General features: G+C 28.7%; 1 protein-coding gene across 1 annotated transcript in view; it reads right to left on the reverse strand.

Moving 5' to 3' along the window:
- Positions 1 to 4,892: 4,892 nt before the first annotated feature.
- Positions 4,893 to 16,841, reverse strand: part of LOC107453149 (multidrug resistance-associated protein 1) — a 45,880-nt gene continuing 33,931 nt past the window's right edge. The window contains exons 26-32 of the mRNA XM_016069850.5: positions 14,618 to 14,744; positions 13,500 to 13,601; positions 11,170 to 11,316; positions 8,229 to 8,387; positions 7,521 to 7,687; positions 5,897 to 6,091; positions 4,893 to 5,245 (exon numbers count right to left, since the gene is read on the reverse strand). Of these exons, the coding sequence (XP_015925336.4) occupies positions 5,134 to 5,245; positions 5,897 to 6,091; positions 7,521 to 7,687; positions 8,229 to 8,387; positions 11,170 to 11,316; positions 13,500 to 13,601; positions 14,618 to 14,744 (1,009 nt within the window). The 3' untranslated portion in view covers positions 4,893 to 5,133. The remainder of the gene's footprint in view (positions 5,246 to 5,896; positions 6,092 to 7,520; positions 7,688 to 8,228; positions 8,388 to 11,169; positions 11,317 to 13,499; positions 13,602 to 14,617; positions 14,745 to 16,841) is intronic.

Consider the following 16,841-nt stretch of genomic DNA (forward strand, 5'->3'; position numbering starts at 1 on the left):
TTCCATCAAAAAGTCCTCCACGAAGGCAAATTTCTCCCAATACTTGATCCAGAAGTTCCCTTGTCTTCAGAATTGGGTTCAAAATTACAAGGCTACGGATATGAACAATGGCAGTCGTAAACTGAAAATTCAGTTGGCTGTTCAACGACGGTTATAAAATAAAATTTAGCCTTATCGGACTTTGGCTCCCATTTACTCGGCGCCCTACGCAGCCGCTTACCAGGCTTATTCCTCGGGGCGGCCCTGTATTTGAAAATAGTCGAAAAAATTTTAAATTGAAAGATATACAATTTTTTATATCGTTTTAAAGAATGTAATGTTACATGGCAAAATACGAAATTTAAGCAAAAAAAAGCCGAATAATTCCTGATAAACCGATTTGTAAGCATCTGACTTTTTTTTAAATTAAATTTCTCAGGAACTATTAAAGCGATTTCGCTCAAAGCTTGTATTTTTCCATGTAAAATTACAATTCCTTAAAATTATGTATAAAATTGTATACCTTACAATTCAAATAAAAAATAATAAATATTTACTAAAAGTTATTTTTAGCATAGAATTATCTTTCAGTAAACGAATTTTATAATTGTGCGCAAATATTTTTCAATTTGCTTAAAAAGTTATTGAGATTTAGCGAAATACCAAAAAAGTAAAATTAGCATTAGGGGGTCCAAACTTGGGAGCCCTCTCCAGACCAATAATGGGATCACATTTCCCAGATTGCGGCTACTCTCATATTTTGAAAGTCATTAAACCGATTCCATCAAAAAAATTGTATGTTTATTCAGAGAAAGTACGTTTTTGTGTCTAATTTTGTAACCTAAAATACCGTCTGCATATTTGAAGTCACCCCCTCGAGCTATTAAGATGAGTCCTAGAACGTGAAAATCCGATCATTAGGGGATCAAAAGTTATACAGGAGGTCTATTTTTTTTTTCTTTGGTGCACTACAATCGCATTCGCATTTTAAGGTGTAAAGAAAGTTTTAAATTAGCCATTATTCATAATGGCTAGTTTAAATATTAGTAATGCGTAATTCTAAATACATACTTATTAACGCTCAGCGACAGGTTCATTCTCATAGCGTTCTTTGACGAACCCAGATTCGCGAAAATTTGTACCTATACGATTCAAAAAATTAGCTGCGTTTGAACCTTGTTTTTTACTAAACAAACGTTAAAAGTCGATAATAGGAATCGCTACCATTGCTTTTTTGCATCGTATTACATACTGCACTATTTTTCTTATAAATAAAAATAGTACACTACACTACAAACTACGAAAAAAAGTATCAACCTCTATAGATGGTTTTAAAAATCGGTATATGTATTTATTTCGAAGTAGAAATTTCAAAATTATTACAAAAAAAAATGAAGAAAAAAATCAGTCGAAGACAGAAAAAAGTTCATTATATTCAACTTCTTCACTTTTTTGGTTCACTATATCCACAAAAAAATAACATTATGCGTGTATAGTAAGACACAGGACCAAACATTTCGTTCACTATATCCGGGAGTTCACTATAAACCGTGTTCAGTATAGCGGGGTTCGACGGTATTATTTTGGCTGCTTAAACGCATTATAATTTGCGGTGAACAGATGAATTTTTATTGATATTTTATACGTGAATTTTTGACAATAACGGTGGTTTTGTTTTAATGTTCTTTTTATTTGAATTTCGCTTATCTCCCAATCGAAGGGAAGCGATCAACGACGTTTATGGCTTGTCTTTATTTTGATCTTCATTTAGATCACTGGTTGTGATTTTTAGCTTTCAAATGAAGCTTACAGTGAAAACTGTATTAAATTATTTTATCAAAACCAAAAAGAGTTTACTTGTATGTATGTCACTGGTTTAATTATATTACATCTTCTAGATAATAAATTCCTCAATCACAAAACACCCCCCATGAAAAAACTATACCTACACTCTTGGTATCAACTACAGTAATTTCGCTAATTGATGCGCTCTACTTTCAATCTTAGAGGAGATATTGGGGATCTAAAGTTTAATAAAATAAGCTCACATACACACACACACATAAATATTACAGCATTTTACATTCATTCACACCTCACACAAATTTATCGTTTCGTGCCTTTGTGATCGATTAGTTCTAAATTTTTAGCTCTAAAATTAGAATTGATCCATTAAGACATTCATGTCCACAAATTAACTTATTTTTTAAATTTTTTTTAACACTTTTAATATAGCAAATGAAAGTACAAAAAGCAATTTTTGGTAAAGGCAGCTTATTGGTCAAACACGAATTTTTGTGAATTAAAAAGCTCGACGATAATATTTATATAAACTAATATCGAGAGTTGATTCTTTGCCTTCTACTACCTCTCGTAGTCTTGCTTTCCCTTTCTCACATGAGGTATGGGTGTCACATTAGATTTGTCTTTTCTGCCTCTTTCTCTCAATTCATTTGCAAAGGAATGTTTTTTAATCTATGTGGTTCCTAAGTGAGGCCATCGCAAGGGACTAATTGATGCTCATGGAGGGGTGGACTTTGAGTCCCCATCTTGTAGTCTCCACCATGTAAAAGGGGGGGGGGCAACCACAAATGATTTGTAGTTAATAAACTTTGTGGTGGATTATATTTTATTAATGGATTCAAAGTTTGTGTGTGGGCATAATGAAACCCTGAGAATGTACTCCACGTATGCAGAGGATGAAAATATTTAAACATTACTAACCCAAGGAAGGTGCCGATTAAAAGCTTCCTCAATTTTTTTTTACCTAATCGTATTTATTCCTCTCGATATTAAAAAAATTGTTAGCGCCAATGTTTTGTGTTCTCAACTTAACATTACATTTTGTTTTGCTAAACAAAAACTATGAGACTTAAAAACTTGAAATTACAGAAGTCTGTATAAAACTATACAATGATGGTAAAATAAAACGAATGCTGGAATTGAAAAAAAATTAACATTCAACAATTAGTTCGAGAATTATTAACTGCTAAACTTGCAGTAAAAAAAAAAGAAAGAAAAAAAGACACACGGGCTCATCTACAGCTGAATGAACAACATAGCTGAAATGGAACAACATAGAATGGAAAATGAATTGCTGAAATGAACAACATAGTTGAAATTTGACGAACTGAAATGGTCCTTTATAAACTTATCACAATTTTTTTTTTCAAAGTTCTAATTTGTTCGAAATTTATTACAATTTTTTCTTCACTTTTTTGGTTTTAAATAATGACTATTTATTCTTAGTTGTAGAAAAATTTCTTTCTTTCGAGATCTTTTGCCGAAACAGATGTTTTTTATCTCTTCATTCCTACCTACAGCTTATCTACGGAAAGAACTCCCCTCGCATTAATATATAAGTCAGCCTGTTGATACATGTAAACAGGAAATTGCGCATTTCAAAGAGGGAAACTTCTCTCTCCCTTTCCCTCAAACCTAAACTTGTCTTAAATATTGACCCAACACTTTCACTCGAAATAGTTAAACCTCGTAACCATTACCACCACTGCTTTGGAGAAATGGCGAGGGGAGTTCTTTCCATAGACAGACTCTAATAATTCGTATTTTACTGTTTTGTCTCTCGACAAAGTGAGGAGGATTATGCTGAAATAAGTTTCTTTAAATCAAATGTCACATTCACATGTGCACATTTATATGGTTTCTTCAATGTATTCAGCATACATTGGAAGAAGATGTTGGGCCATACAAAAATTTCATTTAGCATGTAGTTTGTAAATTAATAAGCCTGGTAGGACATGCAAACGTATGGATGTAAGGGAAGTATACTGAAGGCCCATCTTGGGCAATAAAACCTCCACTGCATACTTTGAAAAATATTTTTACTCAACAGAGAATTAGAATGAACATAGGCTAGCTATCAATTGAAGATTTTCCTTGTGATATTATTTGTATATAACTACACACCCAGACCAATGAATTGAAAACCTTAGATCTTATGAGAATATCTTATGAGCCCTAGATCTTATGAGAATATTTTATGAGACCTCCTCTTGCATTAATAACAGCTCAAATTCATGTAGGCATAGATTTTACAAACTTCTGGAGTACATTTATAGCCACAGTATACTGTGTATTCGTTACACAGACTTTAAGAACCTGTAAATTAGATAGAAGCTGTCAAACCTAGACGGATCTCATGATGGAAGCTAAAACAGATTGCTGTCAAGTGTATCTTGTCAGCTTGTCCCAAACATTTTTTATCGAATAAAGATTTAAGCTTTGCGGTGGTACGAGAAGGCATCAAAAGAAGATTGATGTTTATTGAATCAATTTTGAGCACATCTGGTGCTATTTATAGTTGCATTATTGTCCATGACGTGTACATAACATTTTGAATAAAAATGTAACATTACAGGAAGCACTTAATATGCCAATGCATATTGCACGGCTTTTTGTTTTGCCTCATGAAACATCAGGGTAACTCTTCCAAATCAACAAACTGCAAGATGATCCCACCAAACCTTTGAACGCTAACGAGCATTTTATAAAAAATCTCACAGGTTCCTAATTTTATTGGCCAGTGTGTGTGTTTATTTTAGATGGCATTTTCATGAATACCATATGCACCTAAAACTGTAAAAAGTAATGGCTAGCAAAGAGCAAAAAATTTCTAACAGACATTCAAATTATCAACTTTTCCTAGCATATTTCTATCACTTTACAACTAAAACTGAATGCAAGGATATTTTCATTTCAAATATATATATGATTTGCAATATAAGTCATAGTGGTTGCTATGATTGACCAATTAAATGAATAAAAATGAATTACGTTTCTACGCAATTATAATAATATTTTTATACACACAAGGCATCTCTGCATTTTGGATGCATATTAAACACTCATATTGTCAATTAATATTCATATATCAATAATGAAACTAATAAGACTAGTATTTAAAAAATAAATTTATTAAAATTGTCATTTTTTAAGATAAATTTTAATAATACAATTTTAAAAATATACAATCAATAAAAACTAAAATATTCGCTATTATCTTAATTATTGAATTTACAGACCAGACCATTTAATATTCAAAATCACATTAATAAGCTCATTTGAAAATGATGAAAAAATCCTTAAATAAGCTGATATTTAAAATCGTAAAAAAAATAAAACAAATTTGAAACCTTAGATTAAGGCTGATTCTTTACACAAATCATAAAATCTGGATTCTTTATTCTGTTGTAATTGTAAAGGGCTCCCAATTTCAAGAATCATTCCATTTTCCATAACTATGATTCTAAAAAATAAGTATATGAGAATTAATGTTTTATAAAAATGATGTATAGAGAAATAAGTTTGAAATAGAGAAATAAATATGAAATAAATAAAATAGAGAAATAAGTAGAATAAATGTGAAATAGAGAAATAAGTTTGAAATAGAGAAATAAATATGAAATAAATAAAATAGAGAAATAAGTAGAATAAATATGAAATAGAGAAATAAGTTTGCAAGACATCAGAGCTGAAAAGGAGAAGTTTAAACGTAGATAAAAGATGAAGAAGAAATAATCTGCTACTGCTGCTTTGAATTTATGAATGTACAAGTCACAGTGATTACATCAATTCAAACAGAGTAATTTTTTCTTTTAATTTTTAATAAATAATGTAGGTAGGGCAGCAAGTTTCAATTCTTTAATTTAGCAAAAAATTCTTATTGACAGAAATCATGTACTATTTTTAAGTGTTTACAATTTAGTATCAAACTTTCTTTTTATTATGAACTACATGAGTGTGAAAATTCTGTAGCTCAAAAAGTTTTTAGATTAAATAAACAATCAATTTAAACAAAGCATGAATACCCAAATAATAAGCCATTAAGAATCAGTTTAAAGAATAATATTAAAAACTATTAAATATAAAAAACACATATTTCATAATTATTACTTACTTATCATAATCAAGAACCGTATTTATTCTGTGAGCAATTGTAATGACCGTATAGTCAGCAAACGCAGTTCTGATTGTATTTTGAATGAGATTATCGGTTTCCATATCTACTGATGCAGTTGCCTCATCCAATATCAATATTTTTGTCTTTTTCAAAAGAGCCCTAGCTAAGCAAACCAGCTGCTTTTGACCAGAACTGAAATAAATGAATATCTTCTTTAAAATTTAACTTAATAAAATTAAAACATAAGTAGATAAAGCAATTTTTTGACATTCTTATTATTTTCCTTTTAATTGCAGCACTCCTTTGGAATTCCTGCCCATCACAGGAAGAATTTTAAAAAGTGGTCAGAAAAAGTACACTGGTCTTTTTCTTTTTTTTTTTTTGTAGTTGCAAATATAACTACAACTATTTTTTTTAAATGTAGTGATTATAAACTACTTTAAAAATATCATTACTTAACTACAGTTAGAATTTTAATTTTTCTGGGCTATTCAGCTTGCACTCAAGATCAAAATTTTAGAAAATGGAAGAATTTTAAAAAATGGCTTGGAGTAGTAAATGAGAAAATTCATTTTTTATGATATTTTCTATATAATCTTCAAATCTTCACCTTTTTATATCTTTCTCGACAGCAAATATTTATTACAAGAGACGCTAAAAAATAATCAAATGTTTATAATTCTATTAAGTTTTTAAGCTTAAACTAACGTAATGGGGAAAACTATGTAAAGTACAGTGAGAACATTTTCATTGTGTCCTCTGATGGACTTAGTGTAATATTGCTACCAATCAGATTAAAAAGAATTAGTTGTGTTTGAATCTTATTTCAATATTAAGTATTAAGTATTATTTCAATATAGCTAAAACGTCACTAAAAACAACTGTTTTCTTCATATTGTACTACTCACTACAGTACTTTTTTCAAAAAGCAGCACATTACACTACAAAAAAAGTAATGACTATGGTTGCTTCATTACTTGCAACGTTTTACTTCCGACTACAGATTGTAACATTATTTTATTACAAAATGAAGCCTCGTTCCTACAAGAACCAATTTATGGTTAAAACAGGATATTATGAGTATTTAGAATAAAAAATTTTGAAACATAATGGTAGCAGGCAGAGCTGTCAGCATTTCACACCTGCTACTATTACTTCCAAAACAAGGTAGTACCCATAAATTTAAAGACTTCATACTGCCATCAGAGATGGGTCTTACAAAATGACAGCTCAGTGCTTCATACATTGTGCCATCATGGCTCAAATAAAATTTATAGTCAATCAAAATGACAAGAATTGATTAAAATTCTCAAAACACAATAAGAACTATGATTTTGAAGACAGTACAAGTGTCAATGGTTTCCTGACCACTACAAAAAGAATTCATCATCATTAAAAATATTGAATACTTTTGGATTAATTCACCAAAAGAAAAAAATTATCCATTATATTTTATAGGAGAGCCCAATTGGGTTTTTACAGCTAATATATACACATTACATTTTGACTTAATATTTTTAATTAAAGAGAATATCTGATAAATCCATTTAATATTTATAAATTTAATCAAATTTTAATTTCAAAAAAATTAATGAGGTATATTTAAAGCTTTAAATGATACCTAAGATTGGCCCCATTTTCTTCAACAGTGTAGTTTAATCCTTCAACTAAATTTGACACAAATTCTTTCAAATGTGATCTCTCTAAACTCTTCCACAATTCCTCCTCACTATATTCATCATTGGGGTCTAAATTTGACCTCAAAGTGCCAGTAAACAAAACAGGATCCTAAAATTATTTAACAAAACATATTAAAATAAATATATTTAATATAAAACTATAGAAAGCAAGAAAAAACTTTATATTAATTATGAAGAATTTAACAACAATAAAGTAAATTAAAAGATTACGGCTTTACAAATTCAAAAAGGAGATATCAAAAAACATAAAGCTATACATAAACATAGATATTTTTTCTTCTCTTCCAAGTTATAAACTGAAAAAGCTAATACAAATGCTTAAAACAAGTATACACACATTGAATGACAAAAAAACATCACAAATTTTTAAGGAAGAGGCAAGTGTGCAAAATGTCAAAAAACTGATTGATTTTCAGAAAAAACAGAGATAAATTAAAAAGACGATTATTAGGAAGACTTTCCAGTTTTAACAAGTAATTAAACAAGCTTTGATGTTTATGTACCCACCTTCCACACTAGTGATTTGTCATATTTCGATAGCCTTTCTTGTTTTATTCGAGCTTAAATATTAATTAGGAATCCCAATGCCTTTCTCCACATTTTTATGTTGATATAAAAATTAAAGTTACCTGTGGAATTATAGTTAGTTTTGACCTCAAAGTATGCAGTCCTATTTGTGTGACATCAATGTCATCAATGAAAATGGTGCCTAACACTGGTTCAATTACTCTAAAGAGGGCCATTGTTATGGAAGATTTGCCTGCACCAGTTCGTCCAACAATTCCAACCTAAAAATACAATTAATACATAGTTTTTAAAAATAAATTTAAAAAATTAACAATCGTTTCTTTTCAAACGAATTTTAAAATAAGTCAAGTTTAATGGGTAAAAAATAATATCAGAGGTAGGATGCAATTCTTTGTGGAACTCAGAATTTGAAAACCGGACATTTAGTAAATTTCTTCCTCTTGCCTACACTCAAAACATTTGAATTTAAAAATAGATGAAAAAGAAAAAAATTATATAAAATTATATGCATTTGATTATATGCATATAATAAAATTTTTAAGAAATAAAAATTCATTATTTTAGTTCTAGAAATAGATTTGTATTCAGATATGTGACTCCATTATTGTTTACTCGTTTTAGAGGTGACTGCAGATTCTATAAGCACTATTTGGCTGAAATTCAGAAATAATTTACATTATAAATGAAATAAATGGATTTAATAATTGAATAATGGAAGAAAACACACATGATAAATTGGATAATTGAAGAAAGCAGATATGTTAAAATAGTGTGTGATATTGAGTCTATGTTCTTTAGTATGACCTTCCATTATAATAGCAGGTACATGAAGGTTTGTTTGCTATTCCATCAACGCAATGTTATTTTAATGCCTATTTGAACATCTGAATCAATTACCCACTTTGCCCCAAGTACCACCAACACCAGGCTTCACCTGAACACAACTGATAAGGACTCATAAAGGAGGGAATTCATTCATCTTCTCTTCTTGTATATGATTTTTTGATTGTCAACGGATTCTTAGATCTGGCATGCTTTGTCAGACCAGATGGGAGGTAAGCAACAACATCTTAATTGAACCATTCATTTCTAGATCTATTCAACTTTGTAAGGGAATTACGACATAATAATTAGATTCCTTTATTTTCCTTTGAAACGCTTCAGAACTGAAGATTTTTTTAAATATTTTTTAATGTCTCTATGTGTTTGTGTTAATATGCTTTAGTACAGAAATATTAACTGATATAGAAATTTAGCTTTTTAATGTCAATTCATTCTTAATTAAATAGCAATTGTATAAAATTTTGCACAAATTATTTATGCATTATTGAATAAAAAAGTACCGTAAATTAATCTGAGTTTAAATTTAAAAGAAAATTTTTGATTTGGTAGCTAGATATTCTTTGTAGCAATTACTTTTCTATAAATTACTTTTCAATGCTAAGAACTAAAACTGTGAATATATAATTAACTATCCTACTTTCCTTGTTGGACATTTATATAAACTTATTTTTTGTGGAAATGTTGCAGTAGTTGGTTTATTTTGGATTTAAAATGGGAGATATTCACATTCTTTATTTTATTTTTACCTAGACTTAACAGTTTTCAGGATGTATGTTTGGTGAAAGTGACTTAGAGCTAAAGTAATAAAATGCTTTAAACAGAAATTAAAAATTTAGAAGAAAGTGGGCAGAAGAATAACGTCAAAATCACAAATTGATAAAATATTTGAGATTCAGAAAAGCATTTAACAATAACTTAACACTTGCTAACAATTAAAAATCTTCATGCAATTCTAAAGACAGACGAACAAGAAGTCCTAATTTCACAAAAAGTCATTATTGTGAGAGAAAATTCCAAAATAAAAAAATTAATTGAATGACTTGCTAGTTAATGCCTAATTTTAAAAAGTATTGTACTTTATTGAGGTGAAAAAAACTGTTTTATTAGCAAATATTCTGCCTGCTTTATAATTCTTTTTAAAGTGCAGCATGTTTTTTTCAAAACAAGACCAGTAATTGCGAGCTATTAGAAAATATTTGAAATAGTTTAAGACATTTATAATTTAGCGGTCTCAGCATGTTCATTTTTGCTTGAACCACAGGAGTCGTTACATTGAATGTTGACTGTATTTTTAAATTACTATGCTAAATAATATGCAGCAATAATGTTCTAACAAATGCTTGCAATTTTCTTAACAAATTAATTTTGAAATTGTACATTTTAGTCAATTTAAGTAATGTAATTTATTAAAATTTCAGAACAGCTATAATCATAATAATAACCTTGTCTGGTGAAAAAATAGTCCATGATAGATTTTTAAGTACTATGAAAAATAAAGTACAAGAATAATTTTTATGCAAAGACTTTAAATTTATTTTAACACATTAATTTTTAATGTATTAAAATGAATTTAAACTGTTTTTTACCTCTTCAACAGAGTAAGTAAAAAAATTATTACAATTTTAATAATTAGTTTTTGACCTTTTTAATGAAATTCTATAAAAATAAACCTCATAATAATTTTTTTCTTTTTCTAACGGCAGGCACTGAACTTTTTTACGTTCTTCGCCTAGGAAGATGTCAGAAGTGTTACTCATTTAACGTTACCCAGTAGGCACTTGTGAACCTAAGTCATGGAGGTGAGCAACATTACCCACGCCACACTGCCACAGATACCCGTTTATAGGGTGGGCCACATTCACACATCACATAATAGTGAACAACACACAGAGAGAAACATCCATGTCCTGAGTGGGATTCGAACCCGCAGTCATTGGCTTCACAGTCAGGCACACTAACCACTCGACCATCTAGCCGGCACCTCATAACATAGAGATTATGTATTATTTTCAGTACTTATTAAAACTTAAATAATAAACAAATTTAGATATAGAACGAATCTTAAAGACCATGAAAATGTTATATACCTAATGAAAAAACATTATTTTTAAATGAAGAGTTTAAAAAATTAGATGTGTTTAAATAAACAAACTATAGTTTTTTCACACATATTCCTAAAAATAGTTCTTATTTTCTTACTTTTTCTCCTCCGTTAATTGAGAGATTTATTTCCCTCAATACGAGATCCAAATCATCTCTGTATCTTGTGCTGTAATTCTGAAAAAGTATATTACCCTCTGAGGGCCAATTATCTGGCACATTTTCTTGAGTCAGTTTCCAACTAGCCTAAAATAAATTCAGAAAAGTGAGCTTAAATATTTAGAAACCCAGATATTTTTTTAAAGTAATATACTTTTAAAATTATGAAATAAATATATAAAAATTTGATCTAGGCTTTTAAAATTACCAAACTCCCTGAATTAATTTTGAAAGTTAGTTTAAAGCATTCAGAATTTTCTTAAAATACAGTATAAACATGCTTTCGTCACAATTGATCATTGAAGTAAAAAAAAAAAAAGTAAAGTAAAATGCTAGCACAACAGTTAGTTGCAGACCTGGCGAGTCATGAAAGTAATTTTGAGATCATTAACATCATGGTGTCAATGTTTTTAAAATTATGAAATAAACAGAAGTAAAATATAATTTGAATTTTTAAAATTGGAAATAAACTAAAACTTTAAAAAGGTAGCAAACAAACTAAAAAGCATAACTATAACAAACTTTAAAAGGCAGTTAAATAACACAGAATTTTTTTGCCATGTAATAAAAAGACATTCAAAAATATGTTTCTGAACAAAAAGGGGAAAAAATAAAACACTCCAACAATAGCCAATTTTCGGCCAAGAGGGGTCATGGAGGATAAGTTCCCCAATTTTGAGTCGAATGGAAACATAAGGAAAATGCTCCATTCACTTCTCAGACTAAATAGGAATCATTAATTTAAATCTGGGTTGGCTTCAATTTGCCACCAAAGATAGAAACCTAGTCATTCACAGCTCAGCTCAGTGCCTAACCCATTGAATTATTATTGCTCATAGAAGTGAAACTAAATAATATTAAACAACAGAAAAGAGAGTTGACACTGGGAAAAAATTTCTTTGTCGGATTTATGCAAATATTTGATTTTACCTAATTCTGATGTGAGGATTTCAAATCTGAAATAAAAAAAGCAAAGGAAACCTCAAAGGCCAGTTTATTTTTCGATGAAATCAAAAGATATTCCTAATTATCACATTTCACCTCCTTTCAGTTTCATCAGTCACATTGCTTTTAATGATTTAACTATGCATGCTGTGAAATTTTGATAATGACTTTGTTTCATTACATTGAAAAATTAATTATGACCATTCCTAATCTAAACTAAACTCAGTGGTGTGACAGCCCATAGAGGACCAAGGCCTACTGTGCCCATCTCAGTTTTCTTGACCTTGGGCTCTGGTGCAAGAGCAAATGTTCCGGTCAGGTGGTCAGTCGAACACGAAACCCCACTATTTAGTTCCCAAGCATACTTGGTACTCATTTATCGACCCACAGAAGGAATGAAAGGCTGAGTCAACCTTGCCCGACTCGAGGATCGAACCCAGGACCTGTGGCACAGGGAGCGCAAAGCGCTACCATTCAGCCACAGGGCGTCCCATTCCTAATCTACACGTTTTAATTTCTTCATTTTTGACAAGGATTCTGCAACAGTATATGAAGAGTGGTGATTATAGAGTACTCTATATTTAAGAGATGTCTGCTCAAATTACTGTATTATAATTATTGTATAACAGATGGGCTTCCCTTATTTCCAAGGGTATTAAAATACAAAAATCAATGTAAAATCTGGATGCATAGCCGCCAAATTTCTCAACAAAAAATAAGCATTCAAAAAATATTTTTAAAATTTTTTTTAACTGATTTAAGATAGGATTTTTTAGGACAATGGCAATAATAAAAAAAAATTTCCTATTATTTAAAATTCATCATTCATATACATAAAACTAAGAAACTACAAAAACATTTTCAATGACTTTACATAATCTAATCATAATAAAATAACTATAGTTTCAGATACATATGGGAGGGAAAATTGTGAAAATCATTTTTGTAATTTATGATGACAATCGAAATGGCAAATTAAAAATCGCATTTTGATAAAGAAAAAATAAAGCACTTTTTACTCACTAGTGGCACCTTAGTGGAAAAAGCACCTTTAAGGGCTTTTAAAGAACGAAAATCTAAAATAGGCACCTTTAAGCACTTTTAAAATATACTATGCACTTGAAAATATAATGCAATTTCAATTGGAACAGTAATTAAAATTAATTAGGTTATAAAGAATAATTTTAAGTTGTTATTAGCATACTCATATTAATAGTGATAATTATATTCAAAATAAATTTTTATGTTTATTTAAACTAACTTAAAAACACTGATTAAAATAAAATTAATTTAAAAAAAGATAAACAAAGAAAAATTTTAAGTACTTCTGATTTTAATTCACAATATTCATCCACTCTTTCAACAGAAATAGATCTGTTTTCCAATTCAGTATTCATTCTAACAAACCACTTCATTGCATCAGTAACCTTGAAAAAAAATGTAGCATAAAATTAGATTCTATTGAGAAAAAAATAGACATTTTAACATGATATAAATGTTTGCTTAAAGCATATTCAATATTCAATCATATAAAAAAAATAATTTTTTATTTTTAAAAAAAGGTTTTCGGTTTTTAATCCTTTTAAAAAGTTAATTGAAAAGTTGATATAGTTTGAACATTAAAAATAATTTTACAATAGATATTTCTGCTTTCTGCAAGTGTGATAAAAGCGGTAAGATGGCAAAATATTTTTAATTTGCTGAATACTATGTTTACAAATGTGTACTGGGGCTGATTGCTTTTTTTTATCACATAGAGCATTCAAATTCATATTGCTTTGGTTGTAATTTTTTGCTGGTTACCTCAACTTCTTAGAGAATCTATATTTAATCAAAAATGTAGAGTGTAGGTAATCATATAGTCTTAAGATATGCCTAAAATTATGCAAAACTCCACTAAGTATTTCTTAAAAAATTTCCAAAAATATCAAATATTAAAAGAATCAAATGACTTTTTTCCACATATTGTATCAGAAAAGGTTTAACTAGGAAAAAAATTATGAATTTGGACATGAAAAGTTTAAATAATACTTAAGTCTCTTAAAAATAAAACAATTAAACATGGTAAATTAAAAACTGCTTTACCAATAGTTATTTTTTCTTTCGTTTTTCTAAAAGTAAAATAATTAATAAAAAATTAATTAACCAAAATATTTTATGCTCAATAAAATGAATTAATTGGCCAAAATGATAACAAAAGGTAAAATAAGAACAAACCTCACACAATAAATATTTTTTTTTTTTTTAAATTAAATAATTTTCAGTATTTAATTTTTAATACACCCCTCAGCAAGAACTGCATATGCCAAACAATAAAAAAGCATAAATCTAATTGTGTCATTCTTATTAATTTTATATCATAATGCAAAGTAAGAAATAATGAGGAAGCTACTGTATAAAATAAATATTAACTTAAAAATTTATAAAATAAATTAAAACTTACAGACAGAGTGTATGTAATCATTAAACCAATTTCAGCAGTAGACAGTGAATGCCGATTATAAATGGCTAATAGTGTAGCAATCAACACAATGGAGCTTCCTAATATGTCTAAATAGAAGTTGAGCCACCTGGAACACACAAAAATTTTAAAAATCAAAAGTCATCAATTGAGAAATAAAAAAAAAACGCCAAGGTTATCAATAACAATACTAATCTGACACCCAGTTATTATAAAAGAATCATTGCCTCAGTGAGAGACCTGCCGAATTTTGATCCAACCTTTATGTTTACTTCTGTCAGTCTCACTGAAAAGAGTATATGTGTGTGTTATGTGCTGTTATTATATTTTCGTCTAAATAAAAGTTTGGCCTGATTACAGAATTCTTAAATGAAATTTCCATCTATACGCACCCTCACCACAAGTATAAGTTACAACACATATGATTTATTTTTGAATTGATTTGCAGTTTTTGATATATTTTGACTTTTGCTATGCCCTACAAAATTATATCCCAAGAACTTTCTCCAGAAAAAAAAAGGTCCTAATATTTCCTTTCCCATATATGATGACCTTGACCAATGGGCATATTAGTTTGGTTTGAAGCAAGATAGTGTTGGAAATTAATGTAGTTTAATGCTTATTTTTCAGTTTGTCTTTTTTAACAAAAACTTATCCACAGTAAGAATGGAAGCGGCTCAATGGCTTTATCTTTTTAATAAAGGTAAGCAATATTAGAAAGCCTTACTAATGGTAGGTTTCTACTACAAAAACCTACTATTTGTTTACGATTAGAAAAATTCTATGAAACTTCTTATTGAAAAACGTACCACCCTGAATAGCTTTTGATCTAATGATCAGATCTTCTTGCACTAGAACTCAATCTTAATGGTTCGAGGGGGTGACCACAAATATGCTAATAAGTGCAAACAATACTTATTTAAGTTAAAAAATCCCATACAAAAACCTATTTTCTCTGAATAAACATACCATTTTTTTTGACGGATTCGGATGTTTGACCCCTAAAGTATAAGGGGTAGCCGTAATCTGGGAAATATGATCCCAAAAGTTTGGTCAGGAGAGAGATCCAAAGGTTGGACCCTATAATGTTAATTTTACTTTTTGGGTATTTCGCTAAACCTCAAGCACTTCTTAAGCATATTAAAAAATTTTGCCCAGAATCGTAAAATTCATTTATCCAAAGATAACTTAAGGCAAAAAATAACTTTCAGTAAATATTAATTATTTTTTAGCATTTTATTTAATGATAGTTGAAAAATTTCTGAATTGTGAGGCATACAATTTTTTACGTCATTTTAAAGTATGTAATTTTACATGGCAAAATACAAAATTTGAACAAAATCGGTTTAAAAGTTCCTGAGAAATCAAATTTTAAATATATACGACTTTTTTTAAAATTCGATTTTGTAGGAACTATACAACCAATTTCACTCAAATTTTGTATTTTGCCATGTAAAATTACACAATTTAAAATATTGAAAAAATTTTATACTTTACAATATAAAATTTAATTTCTTTTCTTCAACTATAATAAAATAAAAAGAAAAAATAATAAATATTTGTATTTATTATTTTACTTAATAAAATATGAAATTTATTTTTTGCATGAAATTATCTTTGGACAAACGAATTTTATAGTTGAGGGTAAAAAAATTTCTATTCGCTTTAAAAGTTCTGAACAACTAATTTAATCCATTAACAAAACATTTATATCTAATTATGGTATATTAAAATATTTTTCGTTTTGAGAATGATTTAAGAAAAGAATTTCATTTATTTTATTCAAATTAAACTCATTTTTAATTCAAATAAGTAACATCAATTTCCTTTTGGTGGTAAATACATTTACCAATGCCCATCACGGAAGCCTACAAATGTAGGAAAATTAATATTTTCTTCTTTTTATTTATAAAATTATTTTTTTGAATATTGTAAATAAAAAAGGAATTCCACATTATAATTTCATATTAATACATGACTGATATTACAAAACTATTTTTAATAGAATTTCGGAAAATATGAAGAAAGTCATATCGGAACATCATAAGCTGTGCACAAATGTTGCATTTTCTTTTGATGTGCTTTAGTATAACCCAAAGGACAGTGCCAGCATAAATTTCCTAAGATCGCCTTGCAATAACCAAGAACATACATTCTCTGGGATCATTATTATCAAATAACAACACAAACTAAAAGTAGTAACATT

This window comes from Parasteatoda tepidariorum, chromosome 5 (genome assembly GCF_982258835.1).
Source record: "Parasteatoda tepidariorum strain Cologne lab strain chromosome 5, Ptep-v5.0, whole genome shotgun sequence".
Taxonomy (NCBI): Eukaryota; Metazoa; Arthropoda; class Arachnida; order Araneae; family Theridiidae; genus Parasteatoda; species Parasteatoda tepidariorum.